At 50.7% G+C, this 18,564-nt stretch overlaps 4 protein-coding genes and 2 non-coding genes across 6 annotated transcripts; 5 read left to right on the plus strand and 1 right to left on the minus strand.

The window, feature by feature from the left end:
* Positions 1–2,782: 2,782 nt before the first annotated feature.
* QC763_512110 (uncharacterized protein) lies at positions 2,783–3,312 on the plus strand (the record flags this gene model as incomplete). The annotated part of the gene is made up of 2 exons (XM_062913770.1): positions 2,783–3,097; positions 3,265–3,312. 2 exons carry the CDS (start codon positions 2,783–2,785, stop codon positions 3,310–3,312), a joined length of 363 nt encoding a protein of 120 aa, XP_062764554.1.
* Positions 3,313–3,424: 112 nt separating this feature from the next.
* QC763_0087550 lies at positions 3,425–3,531 on the plus strand. The gene has a single exon. It is a non-coding gene; the product is annotated as a tRNA-Ile (tRNA).
* A 351-nt stretch (positions 3,532–3,882) lies between these two features.
* Positions 3,883–4,743, minus strand: QC763_512120 (uncharacterized protein; the record flags this gene model as incomplete). The annotated part of the gene is made up of 1 exon (XM_062913771.1): positions 3,883–4,743. The coding sequence occupies one exon, from the start codon at positions 4,741–4,743 to the stop codon at positions 3,883–3,885; it is 861 nt and encodes a 286-aa protein (XP_062764555.1).
* A 735-nt stretch (positions 4,744–5,478) lies between these two features.
* QC763_0087570 lies at positions 5,479–5,567 on the plus strand. Its single transcript has one exon. It is a non-coding gene; the product is annotated as a tRNA-Thr (tRNA).
* An 874-nt stretch (positions 5,568–6,441) lies between these two features.
* QC763_512130 (uncharacterized protein) lies at positions 6,442–8,864 on the plus strand. Its single transcript, XM_062913772.1, has 2 exons — positions 6,442–8,343; positions 8,413–8,864. The coding sequence occupies exons 1-2, from the start codon at positions 7,167–7,169 to the stop codon at positions 8,637–8,639; spliced, it is 1,404 nt and encodes a 467-aa protein (XP_062764556.1). The 5' UTR covers positions 6,442–7,166; the 3' UTR covers positions 8,640–8,864.
* A 3,296-nt stretch (positions 8,865–12,160) lies between these two features.
* QC763_512140 (uncharacterized protein) lies at positions 12,161–13,511 on the plus strand (the record flags this gene model as incomplete). Its single annotated transcript, XM_062913773.1, is given in 4 exon segments — positions 12,161–12,205; positions 12,375–12,804; positions 12,869–12,909; positions 12,915–13,511. Coding segments are annotated over 4 exon segments (1,113 nt in total).
* Positions 13,512–18,564: the final 5,053 nt, after the last annotated feature.

Here is an 18,564-nt window from a genome sequence, read left to right on the forward strand (position 1 = left end):
TAGGCTGATGGTTCTCAGCCCAAACCAAAGGAAGATAGCAATCGCATTTCCTGGTCAGCCTGTGGCTTTGTGGGATATTTCACAGACACAGGAAGGAAACCCAAGGCCGCGGCTTTGTGTGCGCAGAACTGACAAAGATGTAGAGGTGCACGGGGGAGGGATGTTCAATTCGGCTGAGAGGATAATATGGTCCCCTGACGGCTTCATCGTCTACATCCTCTACCAAGACACCACGGTACTTGTGTGGGATCTCGCAGAAGACGACCAGATTGAGCGCAACAACACCGGGGCGAAGGAAATGGCCATCAATAGCTAGGGCACCTTGCTCGTCACCAGCAATAATGATGGAGCAATCCATCTCTGGAGTCTTCCCTCTATCCAATGGCTTTATGAGCTGAGGACTGACGAGTTCGTTCGTGATATTCGTGTCAGTCCTGACGGCCAGCGCATCTACGATGTTCGGGGGTCAGGATGTAATGTGTGGGCACCTGATGTTCTCATCTCACCAGATGTGATTGGTCATGAAACGCGTTGCATCTTGGATTCCTCACCTTCCGTCGACAGTACGAGGCAACAACAGCAACAGGATGCACACATTGCAGCTCTGGTATGTGACGAGTACGAGGAGTTTTTCTGTGTTGGCCGCGATGACGGGTCGATCAACATCCATGACCTGAAAGACGGTGCAGTGGTCAGAAAGGCATACAAGCACGGGAACACTTCTGAGGTTGTCACGATTGAATGGTCGCGCTCCCGGCGATACATTGCCTCAGCTGATGACTCTAGCAAGGTCGTGGTGAAGAGGCTCAGGGTCAAGGAGGATGGGAAATGGGCCGTGTTTCCGGTTTTTGACTTGCGGGTAGGAGATGTGGTGACACAGATGCTGTTTAACAGGGATGAAACTCTGTTGTTGATAAGTACAGATTCGTCAGTCCGTGTATGAGATGTGAAGGCAAAGGCTGAGACGTGTAGGAGGCGATGGGAGTCCATGGCCGGCCATAGGTGGTTGAACTATCCTGATACTTCGGCTCGTCTTATTCGGTTGACTACAGAGGGAGTTTGCGTTCATGCTTGGCCTGACTTGACAAATGACAAGGAACTGGAATATGAGATGCCGGCTGTCAAGGACCGCAATGATGACGAGAAAAAAGGCAATACTCCCGATACACCGATCTCACAAACCCCATCCCATTCCACACTACAAACAACACCACTCCAGGTCCCACAAGAAATAATTACAGCAGTTTGGCAGCCCACCAACGCTCAGTACATTCTTTACCAAACTCGATCCTCCCACCCCACGAGAGACAGAGGCAAAGCCTTCTACCTCCTCCATATAAACAACAAGGTTTTCTCACGAACGAAACTGTCACCCCTCTTCAGCAATCGAGTCCGTCGCATTCTTGGATTTGTCCAGGACCAACTGGCGTTCATTGACTGTGACAGTTGGATCTGCACGGTAGCGGTTCTTCATCACCATCAGCTCGCAGTAGGGGAGGCAGTGAAGCAGCATTTCTTTCTCTCTAGCGATTGGGTTCACTCTTCTCTTACGCTGCAGGTCATAAGTCGACGAGGGGTATGGCTGGTGGCGAGGAATGGCGAGGTGGCGGTTGTGAGGTATATGAAAGGGTTTTGAGGTATGGTTGAGGACGGCATCGTGGCCGGAATGACCTTATATCTGGGATAAAATGGACAGTTGTTGAAAGTAACGTTGACGCGAGTCATGACAACTCTATTTCCATCTCGTTCGGTAATAGTATCAAATACTCCAAGACTTTGCCGAATACCCGGCTCCTGCCTCTTATTGTCCAGAAGTGTGGTGTGGTGAGGTGTTCGAAATTAGTGGTTCTCGTGGACGGACATCTGCGCTTCGAGAGATCGTCGCTTCAAAAGATCGTCGCTGAAAAGAATCACGTTTATCTTCTCCAGACGTGGAAACCCTTAGCGGACAGTTATCAACTGTCCTCATTCTGACATGCATGACCCCGCTCTTATTCCCAGATAGCTGACAGCCAAACATTCAGATGCATCGATATCAAAAGCAGATGATCTATTGAACATGTTAGTTTCATGGACTGTGTGGCGCCGCAAACCGGACATCCTAATCCCGCCCCATAATGCCGGTGTTGACATATCTCCTCACCGGCCTTGTGCCTGTTGCACTTCTCACCCTTGGTTTCTCCTTCATCAACAACTTACCTTACCTCATACCTTCGGCGCGGCGATCTTCACCTTCATATCTCTCGTCCAACAACACAGACCAAAATAATGGCCGAACCTTCAAATCTGACTTCAAGGGCTATCCCATCAATTACGCTCTGTTTTCCAAGCTCTCCAGCTCCGACACCGTCCGACTTGCACGATGGAAATGCCGATACAAACCTAGCCATCGAACGCTTCCGAGTCTCCGGAGTTGCGGTCGTAGCTGGCGGAGCAGGCGATTAAGTGCTGCCTCCAGCAAAGCCTTCTTGAACATGGACTCCAGAAACTAGCCATACTCGACGCCGCTACAGAAGATATAGCCAAGCCCGTCATCTTCCAACTCAGTTCTGACTTCCCCTTTGCCAAGATCACATTCACCAAAGTCGATATCACTGATGCTGATGCTGTGGAAAAGGCAGTGGCCGCCGTTGTTCAGAACTCGGACCCATCACGATATTGGCCAACTTTGTCTGCATTGTGTGAGCGAGCATGCTATGCAGCATCCATAGACTCGTGGAGGCAAACTCTCGAGGTTAACACCACTGGGTCATTAATCATTGCTCAGGCCGTTGCCAAAAGAATGGCAGAAGCCAAAACAGGGGGCAGCATTGCTCGGGTGGCGAGCATATCGGGCACTTGGGTGAACTTCCCGCAGCTACAGGCTGGGTACAACGCTTCCAAGGCGGCTGTTATTATGATGAAGAATTCTTTGGCTGTGGAATGGGATCGGTATGGGATTACGGTGAATACCATCAGCCCCGGCTATATGAACACCATTCTCAACAAGGGAGAGGGACTTTATGAGGCGAAGAAGATTTGGCTGGCCAGGAACCCGATGGGGGGGATTGGCGAGCGGGAAGCCACATCACTGGGGCAGATATCGTTGTGGACCGTGGTCAGTCTCTTTTGTGATCTCGCTTTGAAGTCCTTTGGTGTATTAAAAGGAAAAGGCCATCAAACACATGAAGCTGGATTGTCAAATATGCACTCAACCTTTCCACAGAATTTGATGTTTCACTGTCGTCTCCGGACCAATTCCAAGCCCTGTAACTAATGCAGCAGGCCCAGTCTTCTGCCACGTGGCTACCCCGTGGCTACCCGGTGGCTTAAACTTGCCTACCACCTTCCTCCCCATGCTTACCTGCAGTGCCCCCACCATACCACGCCAAGTGGCATGATATGCCCAATCTCTGCCAATTGATATCATCAAACAAAGGAAAACAGTCCCGTGGTCTAGTGGTTAAGATTTCGCTCTTATATCTTTAAGTCGTTTCACGTCTAACGGTCATGATCAATGCGGATACCCGGGTTCAAACCCCGGCGGGACTAATAGTTTTTGTTTTTCCTTTTTGCAATGATTTTAACCCCTACATCATTGAGATATTGAGTGGCTAAAGCTAGAGTTTGTAAAGTCGGCAGTGAAGAGCAAGACCTCCAAGGGTGTATATATTATTAGTATTTTTTGAAGGCTCTGAATATAACCCAGATATATATATATAGCATTCGAGGCCTTGATCATCCTCTATTGCAAGTCCCCCTTACGTGTGCTGCGGCGTGACATCCTAAGCAGACAACACCCAAACGCCGTCCCCAGATCCCAGCGAGATCACTCCCCACATGATCCCTTAAATTCATCTTCCAAAGTTACATGAAAAACTCGTGACTCCCATGTGCTCCCCCCTAGTGATGGAAACCCCCATGACGTCTATTCCTAGCCCTCTGTCTCTGTCTCTGCCTCTCCGCCGCCTTCAACGCCTCCTCATGATAAAACGTCGCCCCCGTCGCGGCCGCAACCTGGGTGAAGTCCTGTCCCAACTCCCCCGTTGCTCCGCTCCCCCACCATTGAAAGAAGAACACTGGCTTCCCCCACCCGAAATTCCTCGCGTACGCCCAGGAGGCGACGATTTCCCGGCCTTGCTGGTCGTAACCGAGTGGTGTTTCCTCCCCCTTTTTACCCTTGGGTTGGATACCCCGTCCTGTGACCCTCACGAGGTAATACCCGCCCCCTGCCCCCATCCGAGGGGATTTCTCCCTGGTCATACCAGTACTGACAATAGGGTTTTCCCTCCTGCAGATTGTCCTTATCTCTTGCGTCAAGGCATCCGCCTTAATCCATTCAAATACCTCGTCTCGGGTATTAATTCTCATCCGGAACTGGTGGATGTCCTGACTGGCCTGGGGCATGTCGATTGTTTCGTTGTGGGCGCTGGTGCGGTGGAGGATGATTTGGTAGTTTTCCGCGCCTTGGGCAGGGGTGCTCGTCCATTTGACGTTGCCGATTTGGGTGGTTGCTGTCCAGCCTGACTTGCGGTGTTGATGCTTGTGGACGGAGACGAGGGCGGGGGGGTTGTCTTTTTTGTGGGAGGTGGTGTGGAGAGATAGGCGGAGGGTGTCGCGGGTGGAGGAGTGTTTGGAGAGGTAGTGAAGGGGGGCTTTATAGTTGGAGCCGGTGATTTTGAAGCCGCGGCCGGCGTTGCGGACGGCAAAGCGGTTGGGGAGGGAGTGAGGGCCGGGCACGTCGAGGGCGGGACCGGGCTTCATTTTGATACGGAGTTTTGGTGATTTAATGAGTGATGTATGTAGGGCTTGGACGGACTGGAGATTCGAGGACTTCAGATAGGTGGGGGAGTTGAGACGGGACTTATATCCCATTTGCCATGCCCAGAAGAGGAAGCATGTTGGAAGTGGTTCGTGTGAAGTTTCATGCGCCCGGCGGCGGAGCTCGGTCACCCAGAAGCGGCTGCAAGAGACCACAGCGACAGTGCCTGGGAATGACCACAGGAGGGCACTTTCATGAATGCGAGATCCAGTCCGTGGAGTGGGTCTGAAGCCGGTGGTGGTCGGGGGGGCCGCCTTTCCGGGCCGGGTGGATCATGTTCCAAGAACTCAGCCGGGCCCAACAAGAACTTGAGACGGCAAAGCCACCATGGTCAGTGTGAAACCTGAGTTTAACCAGTCATTAGTTGACCAAAAGAAGATATCGCCAGGTTTGGATGATTACCGACTCGGTCGCTTCACCGCGCCAGGTGGTTGCTGGCACATGCAAAGAGTGTGCACAGCAGAGTGAGGTGGTGAGCCAGTTGCATCTCCGAGTGTCGAGGTGTGTGTGCGCGGTTGGAGAGCATGTAGGTGGAGCCATTTGTGACAGGTCTTCAGCAAGTAGATGGGAAACCTCAAACCTGTGTTCGCAATCTTGAAAGGTCTACGTTTGCTGAGAGGGGAAACCCTGCTCTCGAAATGTTCTCAAGTTCCAACATCAGCTGACATCTCAAGTCAGCCCGTATAGCTCAGTGGTAGAGCGCATCACTCGTAAGACATCTCGACTTGACATGATGAGGTCCGCGGTTCAATCCCGCGTGGGGGCATAATCCTTACCTTTTGGTATTTGAAGCCTATATAGTGAGGCAGAGAAACCTTTCCTCCGTCCGGCCACGTTTGTTTTACCTCCAAAATTCAAGTAAAAAGGCGTGGCGGAATGATATTTTTGAATCCGATCCTAAAATGCGGATGGGACGTGCGCACGGAGCCGGGTCGGCCCGTATGGCCCGTGCATTATCGCCGAACTGTTGTGGATCAGCGACGGCACCCCTTCCAGAATGCACCGGCGGCAGTCTTGTTGGTACGAGGTTTTTGGTTCTCGAGCTAGCCACGGAAGACGGCAAGGCGAGTGGAGATGTCCTTGCAAAGCCTCCCGTTTCAACTTGTTAGTGCTGACATCTGGTGGCTAAGCCAAGTCAGGATGGTGTAAACTTTGACTTCTCGATAGACAGCACAAATGGCCAGTGAAGGCGGTAAGATATATCTCTGTTAACCTTTTGGACTTCCCCAGGCCTTCGTGAGAGCGGCAATCAGTCGAAGAAAAGGTTCATGTCGCGTCTTATCGATACGCGCGTCAGATCGCATTGGGAAAATACTGGGTGCCTGAAATCCTTCTCCCAATGCGACAACTTGGCACCAGCCAATGACACCATCTTCTGGAACCAACCAACAGACTGTCAGCTCACTGGCACTGCTTGGCTAACCCTCTCAAATTCGGAACTTGCACGAGCAAATCTGTTTATGGTGAGGATTTGTCCTTATGATAGCAAGAAACTGTTGTTTTGGCGATGCAATGTTGACTGTTCGCGCCTAAAATCTCATGTGTCAAATGCGCCGGTGATGTCATCGATCCATTCCACCACAGGAGCTCCATGCCCACGTTTGCGGGACTGCCCCGCTCTTGTTTATCAGGACGGCTAGCAGGTACACACTCAATTGGCTCATCTCTTTAAAGTAGAATAGCGAGCAAAATTCTCTTGTGAATGAAACAGGCTGTTGGCATTGTTGGACTAGTTTCAGGGTCCAGGAAGACGCCGCCCGTACGCCAGTGATGATAACCGTTGACGAACACGCTGCTTTTCGAACGGCTTCAAAGCCGCTGTTTGGAACTTGTGTCCTACGCCTTCGCAGCTCAGCAACCAATCATGAAGAGTCTGACACTGTCCAACGCGGCTTGGAAATCGGTACACCCCATGTCACCTCGCCCTGCCTCGTACTAAACCCCGACCCCAGGTCCAACATGCCCCCAATCCCGCCCGGTTGGGAGAATTTTGAACTTTTTTGTCCCCCTTTTTGTCCGTTGCGATTTAACTCTCAACATTCGGCCGGACCATACCACGCCGTCCTCTGCGATCCAGCCTCGGCAGCGGCCGTCCTTATCCCTTGCAGACCACTCCAGTGCTGCCAGCAATTGCCAACTGCCGAATCCGTCATCAGCTTGAACGTCAGGTCGGTGTCTGCTCGATAACGCGACCAGTCATCGATCCATCGAACGCTCCTGTCGCATCAATTCCACCATCATCCAGGAATCTCACTCACCCATGAACTCTCTGGCGACCTCACTTTAAGAACGAATTCTTCAACCTCCCGGCCCCCCAGGGCTCACGACCCTCACCAGTGGCCCTCGGTGGCCCCCAACCCTCAAAATGCTCATCTCCATGCCCAGTCCCCGCCAGCTCATCACCATCCTCTCCGTCGCCCTCGCCAGTCTCCTCATCCTAAGCCTCATCATCCCCTCAAGCCGCGACACAGTCCGCGACCTCGTCCGCGAAAAGCTCCCCGGCGTCGACAACAAACCCTCCTCCAACAACGAAGAAAAGCGACCCAAATACAAACCCACACCAACCTACACTCCTCCTCCAGTAAAAGAAAACTTCCCCCTCCTCGCGACATCCACCCCGCCCCCGATCCCGAAATGGAACGTTCCTCCCCCCGACCTCCACAAGGAATACGATCTCCCCGTCGCGCCCCCCCTCTTGATCGGATTCACACGCACCTGGCCTCTGCTCCAACAAGCTGTGGTATCCTACATCACTGCCGGCTGGCCCCCAAGCCAGATCTATGTTGTTGAAAACACGGGGGTCCAACAGTCGAATGTCAGGGGTCAACTCTCGCTTCAAAACCCCTTTTACCTTAACCACGCCGCGTTGAAGAAACTGGGCGTCAACGTCGTCACCACCCCGACACTTTTGTCTTTTGCCCAGATGCAGAATTTTTTCCTGAGTTTGACATACACCCACAAATGGCCTTACTACTTTTGGTCGCACATGGACGTCGTAGCCTACGCCTACGAAGACGGGAAGCCCGGTCTGAGCGGGAAATACAACGAGAAGAACTACAAATCCCTGTACGAACTCGCTCTTGTTGCGCTGAAGGAAGCAAGAGAGAAGGATGATAGGTGGGGAATCAGGTTTTTTGCTTATGACCATCTCGCGCTGGTGAACCCAGCTGCGTTTGAGGATGTAGGAGGATGGGATACGCATATCCCTTATTACATGACTGATTGTGATATGCACTCCAAGTTGATTATGAGGAACTGGACGCAGAAGGATGCCAAGGCCGGGATTATTACCGATGTGGCGAGCGCGCTGGCGGATTTGAGTGTTTTGTATAGACTGGAGGGGGGGCCGGAGCCGAGTTTTGTTGATCCAAATCCGCCTCCGCCGAAGAAGGAGGAAAAGGAGAAGAGGGGGAAGAGTAGGATTAAGAGGGTGGGTTATGGGGAGGATGGGGGGCCGTTGCCGGCGGATAGAGATAAGAGGGAGGAGGATCCGAATTGGAGGAAGTGGAGGAATTTGGTTATTACGGCTGATAAGCAGTTTCGTGAGTTTTTTTTTTCTTTTTGGTCTTGCGATGTTGGGATGGAGGACTGACTTCAGGTAAATTAAACAGAACATAAACATGGGGATAGGGAGAGGAATACTTGGCAACTTGGGCAGCAGGGTGGGAAGGGGGAGCCGTTTTATTATCCGGCCGTTGGGTTGGCGAAGTCGATTGAGCTGATGACGGAGACGGGAAGGGAGGTTTTCAGGCAGAAGTGGGGACATAGAGGGTGTGATTTGGTTTCGGGGGCTAAATTGAAGTATGATGATGCTTGGATGGTGGAGAAGGATTGGTAGATGGGTAAGGCAAGGGAGTTTTGGTTAGTGAATTTTAATGGTTTTATGAATAGGGTGTTTTCTTGTATGATATATAGATATGAGTGAGGGATGGATGTATATCTCGGTCTTGTAATACACATATTATGTGAGATGGATGGGACTGATATCGATACCTCCCTGGATACGTTTCGCTAGGCTGGAGGTTGGAAATAAATCAACATGGGAGTTTCCAACATTGGGCAGAAAGACAAGTCCAAGTCAAGACTGTAGATCAATGTCTTGTAAAAGTCTAGAGACCCTCCACAGGCTACAAAGGTTACTGCAGTCTGTAGTTACCTACCATCAAGCCTTGTCGACCGTTCCGCACTTACAGTGAGTGGTTTCATACAGACCAAAGGTAGTGTTCTTCTAGGGTTAGGTATCCCATACAAAGGTTTCAGTTCAAGCTTCCCTAGCTAAGATTGAAGACTTCAAATACTCAGATCAACCGTGTGACTTATTCTATACTTGTGTTACCAAGATGTCTCGGTCTTGTCCGGGTTGCACCAGTTTCCCCTGGTCATAATACGGGACCGCGGCATGGATAGGTACCTACTCAAAACTTGAGGGAAAAGAAAAATGGCATATGTGGAAGTAGAATACACAGAACTATGGCCATGAACTAGACATAACACAGTCGATATCTGGAGAAACCAAAGAAGGCGAGACGGAGTAATTTGGTTAGCCATCGGCGTTTGCGTATGGGGTTGTGGTGTGGCATGGTTGACACCAAAGGACTATCAAGTCGAGCAGTTATATTTCCCAGTATATGGGGAGGATACACGACGCTTAGCCACTCCTCACTACCTTAGATCCCGTCTACTTATTGATATCACCCCATATTCATAATGATGAAGCTCATGACCACACAATGACCCCTCGCCACAACTGTCTCTCCACCGTTTATCCACGAACAGCACCGTTCACGATAACCTACCTTTCCTGACCGTCTCTACCCATACCCTCAAACCTCCAAGATCCCAGTGTCCCGATCATCAGACCCCCAATCCCAAATCCGGGGTCCAAAGCGCGGGAGCATCAAGGGACCAAAAGTGACGTCATTGTTTTGTGCGATCAAGGCGGCGCGCCGGCACCAAAACCTTCTTGTCTATGCACCCCGCAATCTTGGACAAGCTTGACAAGGCCCCTGGATTTTCTTTCTTTTACATACAGGTTTCAACTTTGACGGGTAGAGTTCATCATTCTCATGCCATGGGTGATGCGGTGGTTATAATTGGTTTTTGGGATGCGTCGTAAGCCTGGCAATCGGGAATCGCTAAATATTTTGAGTGTGGCGCATGCCTGGGCTGATGAAGAATCGCGGGGTAGTATTCGGGAGATCCGTGCAGATTGAGGTTGGGATTCTGGAATTGGCTATGAGGTTTTCGATAAAATAGACTCACCGCTGGAGAGGCGATTATTGCATCGCGACGGGTTACAGTAGGTGGGAATGATGGTGGTGGTCGTTAGAAGCTTATTTTAGGTGCGTCGATATTAGGCTTGCTGCAAGATATCTAGCTGAAGCTTTTGCTGCTGCAGACGGACGGATGGTCTGTGTTGTTCTGGGCTTGAGGAGAGCTGAATATGAGAGACATGGTCGCGGTGAGGATTGGGGAATCAATGACGAGATTGAACGCATCATCTGATCCCAACTCCATGCTCTGGAGAGTAGTCGCAAGATATTTGCATGTGATGTTCTGGCGTCTTCTGAGATGGTGGGGAAGTTGGTGAGTATGCTGGGATCAAGGTGGGGGGAACAGTGAGGACAGGACAAACGGAGGGTGGGGTGGACAAAACGGAGAGGACATTGAACTTAAGCAATCGCTTATTAGCCAGAGTTCGAAGATGGCGATTAATCTGCATAGAATTGAAACTTGATAAACTTTCTTTGCTATCGATATTCTCCGCAATGCCCCAAGATAACATGCCTGACCAAGAAGGAAGGCGCAGGGCTTCACTTACATGAGTTTAAGCTCACATAAAGTACGGATGTCCGCTTCAGGAAGGACGGCGGTTTGCTACACGCGGCATGCAGGTGGCATCGCTGTGCTACTGCATGTCAACTCTAGCCAAGGAATTTCCACTAGATTGTCGCAGTAATCGAGCCTGGTGGTCATCAAGCACATAGGCAAGAAAAGAATGGAAGCAGTCGATGACCCGCAGGCTCAGCCCTATGGCGTTGACAGCAAATAGCCACCACTTAGCCCGAGCTTTGCGCCCCGTCACTGTGGAAGACTCAGCTGTGAAACGGAGCTGGTGGCGGTCAACGCCCAACTGTCGTGGCAGACCAACATGGTGACCCGTGGACGACACAAGGAACAGCTCAGAGAATGGGATTCTAAAAGACAAGAAATCATGTTGTACAGCATGCGTGTCATCGAATCCCGACGAGGTCCCATCTGCTCCCAACTTCGGGTTTGGCAGCCGATGCCCAAAGCGGACTTTTGGACACGGCTCAGCGTTGACCCGATCTCTGACGCTGTCATTATCGCCGGGAACAATCGTGGCAATTTTCCGCCATTTCAAATCATAATGGAAGGCGGTCCCGTCATGCCTGGTTCATGTACTGCGTACTGTTGTCTCATCTCAAACTATTTTTTTTTAACAGATGAACCTGTGGTAGTGCTAGGAATAGCAATACCTTGCACGACAGTTCAACGTTGGGATTTAGTGTCGCGTCTTGACAGCCTGCTAAATATCGGCGATAACACGCCGAATATTCAACACCACTGCCCATCGTCAGTTCTTAGTGATCGCCCCGAGAGACCCTGGATCTTCAACGCCGACAAGTGACCAAAAAACCAGATCCGGGATACCAAGCCAGGGGGATTTCAGCGCTGAGGTGCAGACTTTGCGTCATAGTTGAGCTGTCAGTGGTAGTGCAGCAACCCCAACTCCCGTTCCCGCCAGCATCCGGGCAGATCCATCACCAACGCCCCAACGGGTCCCGCTCAGCACTTCCGATCGCCGGCAGCTGCCCGTTAGTTAACAGGGCGCCATCCACCGTCCGGACACCGCTCCAGCCTCGAGGTCCGGATACGTAGTGCGGCAGTGAGACATTGCTTCATTGTCATTACTACTTCGTATTCCGCGGCATCTGCAAATAAACGGTTATCAGTTTCCACGACTCACTTTGGCGGCTAGAGCGTGGTACGAGCAGGACCACCTCACCTCAGCAACACTGTCTCTGCCGCCGTCGATATTTTGGCGGGGCAGCGCCTGCAACCATAGCAACGGGACTTAGTGTTCCGCAAAACCTGGGTTTGCCCTTGCGCAAAGAGCCGGCAGCATTGAGAGCAACAGATCCGAAAAGAAGCCAAGTCCCACTGCTATAACTTGTTGTATGTCCTCCCGAAAAAAACTTGAAAAGTCTTCAGCGATTCTCTTTGCAGTGGCGGCGGCGATACTCCGGCTCTGTCTGTCCGCCTCACCAAAACGTCATCGCTCAGCTCGTCGCGTTTCCCTGCTCGCTTTGGTCCCAAGAAACGACCGATACGCTTATGCGACAAATCATTGATCATTTGCACGGCAATCTGACTGCTCAAGTGTTTTGCATTTATTTATCTGGCTGCTTTGTCCGCCCGCCCTGCCCACGAGGTCCCAATTGTTCCCCCATCTGACACTTTTTTAGCGTGTCCTGTCCACCAACCCCACTATCAAATCTTCAGCACCGAGTTAAAAAACGTTCTCTGATATCGAATTGCGCCGACCGAGGCCCGTGTTCCGTCGAATAAGTCGCAGAAACAGCCACCGGACGCATTGAGTGACGCCTACCTATCTTTTCGGCCCTTTCACCTTGTTATCACCGGTCACCACCGATATCTATACATATCATATCGCGACAATCCCCCTGCTGGTGTCTACCACAAGACTCGAACAATCCCAGACGGGCAGCTCAACTCCACAGCTCCGTTTTTACCCCGCGCAACAAGGCAGGGATTTTGGCTTTTGGCGAAACGTTGCCCTGCTGTACCCCGCGTTTTGCCCACCCTCTCTGCCTCTCTGGACAGCACTTATACCCCGCGACCTGACGACGCACAAACAAACACGCCTTGTCAGCCAGCCTCCCCCAAACTCCTTGAGCAATCATCTCAACCTTTTCGCCCTTTTTTTTGTGTCTCGGGCAGCCGCCCCTCAGCACCCAGTGAGTTGTTGCTCTCCTGTCGCCCCGCCCTGCAACCATCCTCTGACCGCCTCTTCATCTTCAGGTCTGCTGGCCAAGCATTTTGATGACTTGTGTCACTGCAAAGTCAGTCAGACGGCAGCCCAACAACAAGGCACTTGTGTAGGATCGCCCTTACCGAGCCTCCCGTTTGCCTTATTAGGCAGGCCACCCCGCCTCTCCCACCACCACAAAGACGCCGACCCCTTCACCAGAGCCTCACAAAGCATATAAAGCAACAAAGAGAGACCGAACCCCTCCTTTGTGTGCCACGTGGTTTTATATTTTGTCCTGTCTTTTCTACAGTTCCTCCCCACTTCAACACCACACGCGCAATGTCGTCTCCACAGGGCTCACCAAACGACATGAACGCCCAGTCATACATGCTCGTCCCCAACCTCCACGTACCAGACGCAAACACCAGCGAGATGGACCTGAACAGCCACTCATGGATGATGGCCACCGTCATCGAAGATGATGACTTGATGTTTGGCGGCAAGCCTCTCAGTGCTTGGTATGAGGAGGACCGCCGCAGATTCAGCTCTGGCCAAGACGAGGAGGAAGAACCAAGGGGCCGACAGAGGGAGCGCACCGAGAGCTCAACCCACCACTCGCATCAGCACCATCCCCAACAACCACAACAACATCGCCACCACGGAAAGAACACCAAAGACCCAAAGCAACAATAAAAACCTTTCCGCTTATCGATACCGTTCCCTCAGTCAGTCTCACAATGTCTGACGCATTGCATGTCTGTCCCACCTGGCACCAGCAAAGGCAGGCCTAGCCGGTGTCGCCTTGTGCTTTGGGGTTCTCGGCCTGAACCCTTCCGTACGAGTGTGGTTTGCAACCGTCCTGTACCACCACCACCACCCATTCAACACCGTTTTACTCGTGATTTCCTCCTCATGGGTCACACAGCATTCCGAGCTCGGTTATTAAGCATATGGCTGCGTTCGTTTGCCTTTGGGGCTTCCGGTCATGCCTATTTCACGCCTGACCTTTTGTCACTGCCGGTCGCACCCGACGTCGGGTCTTGATCAACACGGATCCTCGGATGCGGGTTGCATAGCATCTCTTCAAACATCAACGGTGTCGGGAATTTTTTCAACGCATATTTCCTCCTGTCATGCATTTTAGATGCTCTTCACATTTTGGACCGCGGCGTTTTGTCAATATCCGATTCTGAATGGCCCATGGTACCTGGCCGATCGGACTTGAGAGCGATTCTTTGTTCATTGTTCCTCTCTCTTTCATTCCTGTCGTTTTAATGATACCATTTTGCATAGTTTTTTTCTTGCTCTTTGTTCTTTTTTTCACGTCATGTCAGGTCATATGATAACATGAGGATGGGTTGCATTTTGCGCTGCGTGTCTCGATATCTCGATTTCTAACTTGTGATTAGATGTCTCAAGTTGCACATTATAGACATAACAATGAGGACTTGTCGGTCGGACCGATATTTGGTGATGGCTTGGAAGGGAAAGGATGATATTATGGTATTGGTCTTGATGTCTTTTGACGGATGGGCAGTTGGGAGGAAGGCTTTGGGATTTGGGGTTTGATAGGTGGTGTTGAGATTCGAGAATGAAGATGGATTGACAGTTATTTCACCACAGTTAGCACCATGTGCTAGATTCCAGGTGATTATGGCTATGGGGTTGTCTCGGACTGCACAGCGCCACAGCACTGCCTACTGGGATATGGGCAGAATTAGTAAATATGCAAGCTCGCCTCATATTTTGATTGGACTCAGCTCACTATGGCAAATTTTTATGAGGCAGTACGTGAGGCAGATCCCGCCAAGTCCATCACCCAGCTTTGAGAAGCAGGCTCTGTGGGCGGTCATATCATTGGTCGTCTGGGTGACCCCTCATCTGAATTTTGACACCTTTCCGCGAACTCTTCTGGCGAACACAAGTCGTTGATATCGAGCAGAACAACTACTACCTATAACATCATTTAATACTACATCACCCAACCAACCGCCGTGCACATCATGGACCGCAAGTGCGAAAGGTGTCCCGATCAAGGGCTAGTGTGCTTTGGAGGGCCAGGAAGACATTGTGGTGAGGGCGATGCCCCGTGGAACAAGTCCAGCTATGCTACATCAAGAGGGGACGATTGCCATGCCACTGTCTGAATCTCCCAGGTTGTCTGTGTCACATTCGGAGGATCATTATGAATGGAAAGGCAACATAACGGCCTTGGCGCTGACAAACCAGGGTGAAGACACTCCGAAAGTAGCCTACAAAGTTGGGGAGGGAAGTCATAACGATGAGTCCGATTTTGACGAGGTTGACTACCGCATCCCTATGAAAGGAAAGGAAAAGTGGAAAGCGGCCGTGACAAGCGAAAGTATGGGGGAAGATTCAGAGCGGACTGTCCCTCAGATAGAGAAACCTTTCTTGAGAAGACCGCAGAATGTAGACTCCAGGGAGGGGAAGGATAAGTCTACGTTATGGAAGTTAGTCACATTGCAAGATCGGGAAGAGGAGAGACGACGTATTTTTGATAGCATTGCTTGACGGAATAGTGAATCTTTCTGCCATCTTACCCTTGTATTCAAGCGCCCCGCACCGGCCCCCCCCCCCGTTTCCTTGTCTACCTAGCTAGGTATCTACATACTTATCATTTAAAAAGGATAGAAGTATCGCGAACAGACGGACCGAGAATATCGTGAGGCCTGGAACAAACAACATGCCGACGGCAATGATCGCATTCTTAGGATGGATGAGCTGGTCGCTGAAGGAAATCAGCCATGGAGTACATTCAATATGAGGCATATGTTGAAGGCCACTACTGCCCATGACATTCCGTTACAGAGCTCCAGATCGCATCTCGTGGAGAGCCATGACGTCCCCCTCTGCGATCATGATTGGATATCTGGGAAACATCCAGACGATCCAATGGCTGAAGATCGTTGGGGTACCAGATGCTTTGACCGGACCGTCACACGCACAGGGCTGCCAAAGTCGATTACAGACCATAGTAGCGATCTCGCACCATCGGAAAATTTTGTTTTGGAAGATAACAACAAATCAGATGGGCCCAAAATTCAGAGGTTCGGATCCGTTAAAGCTAGTACCCTTCTGAGAAACTCTGGTCTGTCAGGACTTATGGACACCAGCCCGACTGAACATCTGAAGCCAAAGCCTTAGTGGCATCTGAAAAAATTCAAGCGCCGGAAGATGTGGAAGTGAAGCTTGCACCCTTGAAGGACGACACTGCCATGGGATCCGTACCTGATTTAGGATATGGATTGCCCAGGGAATTGTCTATTAGGCCCCAAAACGAGTCAAAGACGGACGATGGCAATATACATGAAGATCAGTCTGATAATCAGACAGATTATTCGGACGATGGCAGCATTGATGGTGACATCCTCAATGTCTGCAAGACTGAGGTGGCCGATTCCCTTGCCAATCATATCCGCCAGCTGGAGGTAGGACCGGAAGGCTATGTCAACATCACCAGGAAGCTACCCCCGTTGCTCAGAGCCTTCGCCTTGAGAATAGGAATACAGGCTCATCGTAGATGCCGAGTGATGTTATGTTCTTTGTGCACAAGTATCGCGAGTAAGTTAACGTCCAATTGAGGTGCAATTTGGAGCATATGAGCAGATCGCTAATCCTCAGCAGCGATATATCTGAGCTGTGCCAATGTTCGTTGACAACATCTACTGACGATAGACTGTCAGCGAAGCCGGCATCAGAATATAATGGGACTAGCACTGAAGCCCTGGGATCATGGATCATAAACTGGATTCAACATGATGAAGACAGTGACAGCACTGGACTCGAGCAGCAACCTTCCAAAGAGACACCAGATGAACTGCCAGTTGAAGTTGAAGCCGACGGAATTAACTTCATGCCGGACGACCACCAATATCGAGAAGCGTTATTTGAGTCTCCATCTTATCAATGGCTTCTATCCAGCCTTGTTCGAGACAACAGTGTGTCCTGCCACGCCATGAACGCTATCAGATCCAACATCCTGGCACAACGTCCCCGTACGCGACAAGTGAGTCGTTGTATTCCCTCTGAGGTCCATTATGTATGTTTTAAGACCGGGCTGGATTCGGTTGGGTTTGTAAGTGTAGGGCGGTGGCCAAGTGTAGTCACTGCCCACAAAGGAGAGGCCAAAAGGCAGAGAAATTGGTTGACAAATTGATATTACAGTTGGTTGTTGTTAGTTGTTCCGAGTAAAAGTAAACAGTAAGCCAAATCCAGCCTTCAAAGCAAAAAGGTGTGGGTCTGGTGAAAAGCAGGCCCTTTGTAGGTGCCCCACAATAAGACATCAGCATGCCGACCAGACACACAAGTCATTAGGCTGGCACATGCCCGACGTAATTACTCTGACGGGGTCCGAACAAAATGCGCAAGGACTCACTTGTGCTGAATATATATGTCAGACATGGCCTGTTACCGATGCATATGTTCTGCGTATTTTGGATGTATTCGGTGATGGAATGGACTGTAGTGATTCAGATAGGAAATTAGGTAAGACACCCTCTAAGCTATCACACAGGTACCTACATGTATATATGCGAGACACTAATACTGTTAGTAACATACCCCGACCGGTCATCTATAACAGCTTTGGTGACGTCTTCCGACGGGCTGGTTAAGGCTGTAGGCACAGCTGCCTTTCTCTGCGAGGTTGGAGTAATCTTTGGTTTGGCTATGTGCTGCTTTTCGGACATGTCCAACAGAAGGCCAAATCGTTTCGGGCACACCACAAATCAACAAGGTTATCGAATTGCATTCGAAAGTACTTTGTTTCGAAATGAGCGGCGTGATTGGAATGGCGTGGCGGAAAGAAGATTCAAAGCCAGGACAGTCCTGGCACAGCTTGTTTGGCAACCCTATTGTCGTCAAAGGGTATCCAATGTCACAACACCCAAAAGGCAATACCGGAATCGAAATATCTCGAGAAAGTGTCATTTTCAGTGGGACAGATTGTGACTGGCGGATGTCAATCTAGCATTGGCAAGAAAGATATCCCTCTCCACATAACTAAACAGGGTTATATTGCCAAGCTAAGGGGGATAGATCAGAAATATGTTGTCATGTGGGATGAAGAGGACAAACGGGGCTGGCTTGCTAAAGGAACCGGGGCCTTGCTGCACTTAGTCAGAGCGTCCCTAGAGCATTTTCGTGATGATAAGTTCAGCTCTGAGTTCCTCTACGACTTCAACGCCTTTGAAGAACCGAATACACGATTTGAAAGGGACTCATCCGTCCAAGCTCTTCTCAATTCGACTAACAGAAAGCTTCATATCTGCTGCGAGGAAAGAATACATGAGAAGACGCCTACAAGGCCCACCTTTTCACTAGACCCACACCTGGTGTTTGCTCTTGGGGCGTATTTCTGTTGGTTTTCCACACTCTGTAAATTTAACTTTAAAAACTCAATAATACTGTTTGTTGATCAATTTCCACCTGCTTCCTGGGCCTCATTTTCGCGGTCAGCGACCTTCCGAAGCCGCTGTCCTACATTTTCTGGGAGCCTCTTTGGCAGACCTGGAGGAGATTATTGTCAACAGACCGGAGGCAAAGGTCGAGATTCTGGACAGGTTCTCCAAGTCTGAGAACGTCGATTCACAAACATTCCCACGTGGCGGAATCATATTCAGCCTCTCAGCGAAACTAAGGCGGGGCCACGGAGAGGATCTAACAAGCCCCCCCGGTCAGGCCATAGCCTCGACATGCTCGACAAGGACCGATGATCAAGGTCCCA

Source organism: Podospora pseudopauciseta, assembly GCF_035222475.1.
Source record: "Podospora pseudopauciseta strain CBS 411.78 chromosome 5 map unlocalized CBS411.78m_5.2, whole genome shotgun sequence".
Classification (NCBI taxonomy): Eukaryota; Fungi; Ascomycota; class Sordariomycetes; order Sordariales; family Podosporaceae; genus Podospora; species Podospora pseudopauciseta.